This window comes from Phaseolus vulgaris, chromosome 10 (genome assembly GCF_000499845.2).
Source record: "Phaseolus vulgaris cultivar G19833 chromosome 10, P. vulgaris v2.0, whole genome shotgun sequence".
Classification (NCBI taxonomy): domain Eukaryota; kingdom Viridiplantae; phylum Streptophyta; class Magnoliopsida; order Fabales; family Fabaceae; genus Phaseolus; species Phaseolus vulgaris.
This window is the reverse complement of record NC_023750.2, coordinates 17,561,485-17,572,312: the sequence shown is the minus strand read 5'-3', so window position 1 is coordinate 17,572,312 and position 10,828 is coordinate 17,561,485. Positions and strand designations below refer to the sequence as shown.

General features: G+C 38.6%; 1 protein-coding gene across 1 annotated transcript; it reads left to right on the top strand.

Annotated features, from left to right (window-relative positions):
* Positions 1-5,049: 5,049 nt before the first annotated feature.
* On the top strand, positions 5,050-8,311 carry LOC137819445 (uncharacterized). The gene is made up of 2 exons (XM_068623300.1): positions 5,050-5,151; positions 5,272-8,311. The coding sequence occupies exon 2, from the start codon at positions 5,912-5,914 to the stop codon at positions 7,646-7,648; it is 1,737 nt and encodes a 578-aa protein (XP_068479401.1). The 5' UTR covers positions 5,050-5,151; positions 5,272-5,911; the 3' UTR covers positions 7,649-8,311.
* The last annotated feature ends 2,517 nt before the right edge of the window (positions 8,312-10,828 follow it).

The following is a 10,828-nucleotide window of genomic DNA, read 5'->3' as shown; positions in this document are numbered from 1 at the left end:
TCTGTTTGGTTCCTTTTAGTTTCACCTCTTTTTGTTGATTCAATTTGACAATATGTGGAACATCCAAATGAGTTTGGGATTTGGTACTAGTTTTTGGTGAGTTTTTGGGATATGGAACACCCAAAGTTCCTATTTCACCACCATCTTGGTTAAAAAATGTTAGGGATGATTTGTTCATACCTCCTAATTGTTGTCACCATTTAAGAGGTCTTTTTCCAAAACATCACATCATTCCCAAACAAATTTTTCCAACTTGGTCGATTTATAGAACCTCCTTTTCTGAAATCCCATTATTTACAAATGCTAAGTCATGTTTACATTTTTCTTCCACTTTTAATTGTAAAACTAAACTGACTTTGTTATATGCCGGGATTCAGAATTCGTGGACGAATTCTCTCCAACTCGAGGAGTATGATGAGAATCAAATAAAGGAGGCTTTTATTAATGGAGGAAGAGGACATCCACCCTCACATTTGAAGTTCTTCCTTCTAGTATTCTCAAAATTAAAAGAAGACATAAAATAAAGATGAGGCACAAGCCCAAAGCCCAAGCCCAAGCCCAAGAAGGCCAAAGCCCAAAGAGCCCAAGTCCATCCCATGAGGGGCAAGGCCAAGCTTTGAAATACTCTTGTATAGTTTTAGGAGGTGTGGTTATTAAATAAAGGTGTGTGAAAATGTAAAATAAAGTCACATTGTCCATGTGACTTAGGAGAGTGGTGTAGGTGTAGTTTTTGGGAGGTGTCATAGTAGAAAAAAGTCACACCTCCCATGTGACTTGTTTTTGGTGGGAATTTCAAATGAGTTTATTTGAAATTTCCCACCTATTTTTCAGCACCTTAGGCTATAAATAGAGGTGCTTCCTTTGTAAAATTCAGATTGGAATTAATCTAAGAAAACTCTACTCAAATTTTGAGTGAACTTTGGAGAGCTTTTGGAGCCTTCTTCTCTAGTCTTATCTTGATGGATCATTGGAGTCCTCAAGTGGCGGCATCACTCTCATCTAGGAGCATTCCACACTTCTAGTGGCGAGATCATCCAACATTCTTCCATCTTCATGAGCACTCTCTTCTCCTTCCTTTCTTCTCTTTCAATTGTTCATGTTGTCTTGTGTTCTTGAGTTTTTTTGGTTCGGTTTTTTTGTTTTTCCAGCACCTATGTTCTGTTCTTGCCTTTTAATTTCAATTCTGTTCGGTTCCTTTTAGTTTGTCCTCTTTTTGGTTCAATTTGACTAAAATTGGTTCATCCAAATGAGTTTGGGATTTGGTACTAGTTTTTGGTGAGTTCTTGTCTTAGAACAAATGATCCAACTCTAAGAAAAGTGCCTCTATAATGTCCAACTCAAGGTGATTCCTAAGAAGGTCAAGAACCTTTCTCTATATGGCTAGTTGAATCACATCATGGAGGATGTGTTCGGATTGTAGGGCTATCAATTGTTGGATGAATTGCATGGTTCCAAATTTTTTACAAAGATTGATCTTAAAAGCGGCTACAATCAAATCCGTATAAAACCGGGTGATGAATGGAAGACGGCCTTTAAGACCAACTTTGGTTTATATGAGTGGTTAGTTATGCCCTTTGGTTTAACTAATGCTCCAAGTACTTTCATGCGCCTTATGCATCATGTTCTAAGACTTTTCATTGGTAAGTTTGTTGTTGTTTATTTTGATGATATCCTCATTTATAGCTTATCTTTGAATGACCATAGGATGCATGTTAGACAAGTCTTGGAAACCCTTAGGAAGGAACATTTGTATGCTAACCTTGCTAAATGTATGTTTGCACTTGATCATATAGAATTCCTAGGGTTTGTTATGAGTAGCAAAGGGGTCCATGTGGATCAAGCTAAGGTGGTGGCCATTCAAAATTGGCCTACGCCTACAACTATGAATGAAGTCCGAAGTTTTCATGGACTTGCTTCTTTTTATAAAAGATTTGTACCCAACTTTGGTACAATAGCTGCACCTCTCAATGATATAGTGAAAAAGGATGTGGTTTTTCAATGGGGAGAAGCACAACAAAATGCTTTTGATGTTGATCCTGCCGGCAACTCGAACGTGGAGGAATCGCTCTGTAGCACTCTCTGCCCCGTCTACGCGACTGCGTTCTCTGCAGGGTCACCCTCAGAACCTTCTCTTGAATCTCCAAACGCGACCTGCAAAATACACAAACGGCGCCTCTAGCGGCCGTTTGCACTCCGACGATCAAGTTAGTCCACAGAACCACCAAAATGAGAAAACTAGTAGTGTGTCTGAAAAACTCTTGCTCTCTGTTTTTCGTATCCCTCATCTCTCCCTGATTCCCTCTTTTATGTCTCTCTCTCTATTTCTGGGCATAACAGAATTCTGTTATGCTTTTCTGGCATGTGTCAGAACCCTGTTATGCTTTTCAGAGACAGTGTACCTGCAGAATCAGTAGTGAGAGCGTGAGAGTCTGTGCATGTCTGCGCGTCTCTGCGCTTGGTTGCGCCTGTCTGTACTCTTAGTGGTACGGAGTGCACTTTTGTCTGGACCGCACCCCTCTCAGATGATGACACGTGGAGGCCTGCAACTCACATCTAACCACACACGTGTCACTTACTGGAAGGGCTCTAGCGCTTCTCTTTTGTGCCTAAGTTACGCCCTTGCGGAGTAACTTAGGATATTTCTCTCATCTGGGTAAATCGCATACTCTTAGGAGAACGTCAGGTGTGGCTGGTCTAGGCACACTCACCAAACGTTGCTCTATGCGTATACAGCTTACCCTTCACGGTGCCACGCACGTGATGGGTTGAGGGAATCACCAATCACTGACTGGTTTACTAGTTCCCTCAGGCCACTCTCGTGCATGATTCCCTGAGATGTGCTCATGCGAGGTCCATGCGTAACGCTCTCGCTGGGAACCTCAGTCCCAGTTTAACTGCGTGTAACACGAGACCCCGATGACAATGCACCCGATGACTGATCAATGCTTATTTGCTTCTCGCGTTCTGCCCCCAGGCGTTAGTCTGAGAACTGGTCTGTTGGTGGCCACTTGGCTACTGACCACCGATCACCATTCTGGATGATCTGTCCCCTGACCTCTCTGCCTCCTAATCTGTCGGTGGTCACCTGGTCACTGACCCCCGATCACCGCTCTTGGCGATCGTCTCCCTGACCTCTCTGCCACCTGGTCCATGTGTCACCCTGCGAGCGGCCCACGTGGTCCTCTACTGCTGACGTCATCTACGACCGATGACCGATCAGATCAGATGTTTTAAAAGAAAAATTGACCAATGCTCCCATTTTAGCCCTTCCTAATTTTGCTAATACATTTGAGATTGAGTGTGATGCTTCAAGTATAGGCATTGAGGCTGTTCTCCTTCAAGAGGGCCACCCCATATGATGGAAGAGGCCCAAGCACAAGCCCACATGCAAGCCCACCAAAGGGTAGATTTGGGCCAACCATAGAGTTATGGCCAAGAGGATCCAAGAAGACGTTCTTTTACATAATCAAATGCCATAAACTCTATTGTAGAGTAGACTTTAATTTCTTGTCAAAATTAGCATAGGAACTTTATTTGTAATTTTCTTAGAATAACTTTTGGCACCTAAAACACCAACCTAGGTAAACTTAGAGTTTCTAAAAAAACCTCTAAATTTACCAAGGCCGGTCTAGAAAGCCCATGGAGGGGGTGAGCATAAAAACTAGACACACCCCTCCCCATGTGCTCATTTGTGCACCCATGTGCCATGTGCACCCATGTGCTTCACATTTACATTTCATTTGGCTAGCATTAGGGTTGCATTATGGTCCTCCTTAGCCTATAAAAGGAGGAGCCTACACCTTGTATTTTCAAGTTTATTGTGAGTAAAGTTATGCTGCCCATTTGTGCTCAACTTTGCTTCTCCCTAGAATCCTAGGCTCTAAACTTCAATTCCTTCATCTTTTCCCTTGAGCTGGCCGAACCACTCAATACCCATACTTATCATGCACCTACAAGATCAACACCACTCTTAGGAGGATCTTGCTCACTCTCATTCATTGCTTCCGCCCCATACTCTACATTGATTCAAGAAGAACTTCATGAAAATGCCATCATTTGGTATCAGAGCTATGGTTCTTCAAGATGAGTTGCTTTTGGTCTTTCATTTTTTAGTTCTTCTTTACTTTCATGTTGTTCATCTTATTTTCCATAATTGTCTTGCTGTTTTTTACATTTTATTTGTTTTGGTGTGCTTTGTGGAAGATCCAACCGAAGCACTTTTGTTCAATTGATCTTGAACAAGTTCTTGTGCAAATTGTGATAGGATTCCATACACCTTTGAGTTGCTATTTTCTTTTAGGCTTTTGAGTCTTTATTGCTTTCATTATTTGGTTCATATTATGCTTTTGAGTCTTTAATTTCTGAATCTTATATGTTTTGTCAAGTCATGTTCATCCATATTGTCAACAATTCATAGTAGTCCTTTTATTTGGCTTGATTGTTTCTTGATTTTGGGTTTCTTTAATTGCTTGAATCTGCTGTTCTTTGCTCTTTTGGTTCCTTTTTAATTTTAGTTTGAGTTCATATTGTGTTTAGATCCTACACAATTCTATTTCACAAATTTCCATTGTGTCTAAACTTTGGTATCTTGCTGTTTTTGTTTCCAGTTTTCAGAATCCCCTGTTTCAGATTTTCTGTGCTGACTGTTTTGATCCAGAAAAATAATTACACTCATAGGAAAATTTTGATTCTCTGGAATTTGCAATTTTGAAGTGTTATAGAAAGGACAAAAAAAGAATTAGTCCAAAAGAAGCAACAGAAAAAAAATGATAAATCTTTTAAAATCAGTGTGCAAACCTGAGGCGCTACAGCTGGCGTAACTGAACACCAAAATTGCAAAATTTATTAAAAAACATTGGTCCATGCGTTTTGAGTGATTCCAAAGCCAGGATTTAGCTAAGATCTTGAATATCTTGCATATCAAATTTCAGAACCATATCTTAAAAACACAGCTCAGCATAAATTGGGGAAAAAGACGTTTCTGGCCCACAACATTTTCCAGTGGTGCTGTTTTTTTTTATTTGGTCATCTAAATCTAGTGCCATTCTTAGGATTCTTTTGTGTGCCTTCCTTTGTTTTGCTACCTTTTATTTGCTTGATTAATATTTCTTGAACCTCTTTCTAGTTGTCATAATCTAACTCCTTTTGGTGGTACTGTTTTATTCAATTAAATTGTTTCTTGCTTTTGTTCCTTGACCTCTAATTTGGTGCTGGAATTTATTTTTCCTTTGGTGCTTAATTGAATGGAAACTTGACTTGGGTAAGGTCTAGTCTTTTGATAGGTGCTGGAATTGGAGAATTAAAACCTTCATTCTAAGGGGAAACAAAGCCAAGGCCGAAACAAGCTTTCTTGAAAAACACTACAAACACTTGGAGGGCCAACAAGCAAAGACAAGAAGGAAGTGCATTTAGCAAAAAGAGGATCAACAAAGGGAGTTTTCTTAATTTCCTTGCAACTTAATTTGTGTTAATTACCTCTTAATTACGATTTTAGACGGTGAGTGTGTCTTCTAGGGCTCAAAGTGTCCAAGAAGCCTCACCTAGGGCCGACTAGTATAGAATTCTTAATTAGCAATTGTTAATTGTTTGTAATTGCCTTTTCTTTTGCTTAGTTAGTGACGCTTTGCATGAATATTTTGTTAAGTTTGTGATAAACCGTCTAGCTTTGTTGATTAGTTAGCTTGCATTGTTTTCTTGCATTAAAATCTGATTTCTCAACTTAATTGTGTTCCAAGTGGTTTACTAAGAGAAAGCTTTGTGTGAAGACATTGAGGGATAGTTTTTGGCTAAGGCAAAGGCTTGGTATTTAAGTAGTCCAATGTGACTCACCTCCCTTACCTGGAAGACTACCTTCTTTGACTTCCCTAAATTTTTCTCAAGGTAAAATACTTCTACACACAAAGCTTTAGTCATGTCTTCTCACTCCTCTAAATCTCTTAAAAGTGAGGTGAAATCCTTGAAATCTCTTTTGAAACAACTTACTAAGGATATTCAATCAATTTCATCTAAACAATTGGAGAATGAGATCAAAACTAATGAATTGACTAAAGCAAAGAATGAGAAGTCTCAATTTTCAAAAAAATTACATTCTCATGCATCTAGCTCTAAACATCATGATTATCTTGGGGAAGAAAGTCTTAGGAAAAATGAATATCATCAACAATTCCCTAGGAGAGCTAGGAAAGAGAGACAAGAAAACCTAACCAAGCATATCTCTCACACTCAAGCTAGAGAAATTCCATGTTTAGAATACCTTGGCAATGATCAATTAGCATCTCAATGTTTCAATGAAAGATCTATGATCTTAAGGGACAAAGATGAGAATAGTAGCCAAGAAAAAGAAGCTAGTGAGAGTGAAGAAAATGTAAAAATAGAAAAGCAAGAGAAAACCCTTGGGAAACAAAAGGCGTGGGAGAAGAGTGTTCCTTCCCACAAGGTCATTCAACAAGAAGGAAAAGTTGAAAATACATTTGAAGATATACCTCTTGTTGCACAACCTAGCCTTACCTTTTGTAAAGGAACACTTGCAAGCCTAGAAAAAAAAGAAGAATCCTTAAAAAAGGCTTGCATAGATAAAAATATAGTAGATTATTTTACATACATGCCAAGATATCACCAAGTGAAGGTCAAGTCATCTATAGGCATCTACAAAGTCAATTTTTTATGTGAAGTAGTGCCTAAAGAAACTTGTCATGTCTTATTGAGACAACCTTTGCAAAGAATTGAAATTTCCATGAACAAAGTTTGTAACAACGAGACTACCTTCACACATAAAAGAGAAATTCTTCATGAAGGAGAACTCATGGGTAAAATTAGAGTTGATAAAACTCTAGAGCTTTTAAAAGGGAAATTATTGTCACCCATGAGAAAAGATGTTCAAAGACATTACCTTAGATACATTCCGTGTTTTAAAAATACATCTAAGGCGATGTCTCATGAACTCTATACTCCTTCACCTTTTGCAAATGATCCTTGGGAAGACATAAGCCTAAATTTCATATTAGATCTTCCTAGGACAATAAAAGGTTTTGATTCCATTTTCATGGACATGGATAAACTTTTCCTTAAAGAAGTGACAAGTCTTCATGATTTCTCTTCAAACTTAGTGTTGGATAGAGCTCCAAAATTTGAAAACCATCATTTGAGGATTCTCTTGGAAAAACTTGCAACTAAGTTGTCCTTTTCAAATTCTTATCATCCTCAAAAGAATGGTCAAAATAAAATTGAAAACATAGCTCTTGTTACTATGCCTAGAGAAATCATGAAAGCCAACCACAATTCTTGGGATGAGTATCCTTTTTCTATTGAGCATGCATACAATAGAGTAGTCCACAAGACTACTAATATTTCTACATTTGAAGTTGTATGTGAACATAATCCTCTTTCTCTTTTTGCGTTGTTACCACTTCCTAAAGGAATTATGCCTAAGGAACAAGTAACCACTATTGAAAATTTTACAAAGCATGAGAGGATTAGAGAACACATGCAACCATCAAAAGAGAAATATTGTAAAAAGTTGCCAAAAACAAAAGAAAAACAAAAATGGAAACTTCATAAAATTGATTTGTATATAACTGCTTCAACTAACTCATTTGCTTTATTTGATAATTCCCCTAGGTGGACGTTTGACCCGGGAGGGCAAGCATAGTTGAAGAAGCAAGAGGCTGCTATCCGAGATCAAATCTCTAGATCTGAGGATAGATCTTCTCAAGGAGAAGGAGATGATGGACACCATCCAGCCACATCCATTCCCCTAGCCATGAAGAAGAAGAAGCAATGGATTTGAGGACAAATCCTTTTCAAGAGGGAGGGGATGATGGAAGAGGCCCAAGCACAAGCCCACATGCAAGCCCACCAAAGGGTAGATTTGGGCCAACCATAGAGTTATGGCCAAGAGGATCCAAGAAGACGTTCTTTTACATAATCAAATGCCATAAACTCTAGTGTAGAGTAGACTTTAATTTCTTGTCAAAATTAGCATAGGAACTTTATTTGTAATTTTCTTAGAATTACTTTTGGCACCTAAAACACCAACCTAGGTAAACTTAGAGTTTCTAAAAAAACCTCTAAATTTACCAAGGCCGGTCTTGAAAGCCCATGGAGGGAGTGAGCATAAAAACTAGACACACCCCTCCCCATGTGCTCATTTGTGCACCCATGTGCCATGTGCACCCATGTGCTTCACATTTACATTTCATTTGGCTAGCATTAGGGTTGCATTATGGTCCTCCTTAGCCTATAAAAGGAGGAGCCTACACCTTGTATTTTCAAGTTTATTGTGAGTAAAGTTATGCTGCCCATTTGTGCTCAACTTTGCTTCTCCCTAGAATCCTAGGCTCTAAACTTCAATTCCTTCATCTTTTCCCTTGAGCTGGCCGAACCACTCAATACCCATACTTATCATGCACCTACAAGATCAACACCACTCTTAGGAGGATCTTGCTCACTCTCATTCATTGCTTCCGCCCCATACTCTACATTGATTCAAGAAGAACTTCATGAAAATGCCATCACCAAAGCTTATTTTAGTCAGAAATTGAAGGGGAGCCATCTCAACTATTCCACTTATGATAAAGAATTATATGCACTTGTTAGAGCTTTGTTTACTTGGCAACATTATCTTTTTTCTAAAGAGTTTGTGATTCATAGTGATCATGAATCTCTTAAATATTTGAAAAGCCAAAACAAACTTAACAAGAGGCATGCTAAGTGGGTGGAATTCCTTGAGCAATTTCCTTATGTGATCAAGCATAAGCAAGGCAAAATTAATATTATGGCTGATGCACTTTCTAGACGATATGCTTTGCTAAATCTTTTGGGTTCTCAATTTCTTGGCTTTGATCACATTAAGGATCTTTATCATGATGACCTTGATTTTTCTCTTATCTATCAAGAGTGTATCAAAGGAGGACACAAAGATTTTTTTATACAAGATGGCTTTCTTTTTAAAGGAAAACGTCTTTGTGTTCCTCAAAGCTCCATTAGATTATCTCTTGTTAGAGAAGCACATGAGGGAGGTTTAATGGGTCACTTTGGGGTTGCAAAAACTTTGGATGTGTTGCATGAACATTTCTATTGGCCTCATATGCATAAACATGTTCATAGTTTGTGTGAAAAATGCATAGTTTGCCGCAAAGCTAAATTTAGATTGCATCCCCATGGTTTATATACTCCTCTTCCTATCCCTTCAATGCCTTGGGTTGACATTTCTATGGATTTCATCTTAGGATTACCCAAGACATCAAAGGGAAAGGATTCAATTTTTGTGGCAGTGGATCGTTTTTCAAAGATGGCTCACTTTATTCCTTGCCACAAAGTGGATGATGCATGTCATATTGCAAACCTCTTCTTTCAAGAAGTAGTTCGTTTGCATGGGATTCCTAGAACTATTGTGTCCGATAGAGATTCCAAGTTCTTGAGTCACTTTTGGAAGACCTTGTGGGGAAAGCTTGGTACTAAACTTTTATTTTCTATCACTTGTCACCCACAAACCGATGGTCAAACCGAAGTGGTAAATAAAACTTTGGGACAAATGTTGCGATGCTTTATTTCGGGAAATCCTAGAGTATGGGAGAATTTACTACCACATGTTGAATTTGCTTATAATCGTGTAGTAAATTCTACCACCTCACATTCTCCTTTTGAGGTTGTCTATGGGTTCAATCCCTTAACACCTCTTGATCTTCTTCCTATTTCCATACTTGAGGATGTCTTGTGCAAAGATGGGGATGAAAAGGCTTCTTTTGTGAAAACCTTGCCTAAAGACATCAAGATGAGAATTGAGAAGAAGGTTGGCAAGTATGCTGAACTTGCTAATAAAAGGAGAAAAGCATTGTTATTTGATGAGGGTGATTGGGTTTGGCTTCACTTGAGGAAAGATAGTTTTCCTACTCAAAGGAAGTCCAAACTAATGCCTCGTGGTGATGGACCTTTCCAAGTCCAAAAGAGGATTAATAACAATGCTTATGAGTTAGATATGCCTGATACATACCTTGGTAGTCATACATTTAATATCAGTGATCTAACTCCTTTTTCTGTAGGTCTCCAGAATTCGTGGTCGAATTCTCTCCAACTCGGGGACTATGATGGAGATCAAGATCAAGAAGAAATAGAAGCCAATAATCAAGGACAAGAGGAGGTAGAGGCCCAAGTTGAAGACGCTCAAGAAGTCATTAACCCACCTCATAGGCTTACAAGGAGCATGTTTAAGGAATTAGGAAATAGTGGAAGATTGTTTTCTCTTTTCATAGTATCTTTTGTATTAAAAGGTGCTTAGAGGGAAACATTAGACACCTCTTTTGTAAAAGCATCTTTAGGCTTTAGTTTAGAAAATTCTAGAAGCTTGGGGAGTGAGCTTAGTAGAAGCGTTTAGGGTAGGAGTGATGAGAATCAACTAAAGGTGGCTTTTTATAATGAAGAACAAGATCATCCGCCTTCACATTTAAAGTTTTTCTTGTTAATCTTTGCAAAAGATAAAGCCCAAGCCCAAGCCCAAGCCCAAGAAGGCCAAAGCCCACAAAAGCCCAAAGACCATCCCATGAAGGGCAAGGCCAAGTTTTAAATAAATATTGTTTAGAAAGGTGCTTAGAGGGAAACATTAGAAACCTCTATTGTTAAAGCATCTTTTAGTCTTTAGTTAAGAGTCTTAGGGGGGGTGTATTAGTAGATAGGTGTAGGAGTAAATAAGGAGGTGCCAAAGTGAGAGAAAGGATCACACCTTCCTCATGCCTTGTTTTAGGCGCAAATTCTAGAAGCTTTTTGGGAGGGAGTTTTTTTGAATTTGTGTAGCTTACATTTCAGCACCTTAGGCTATAAATAGAGGTGCTCT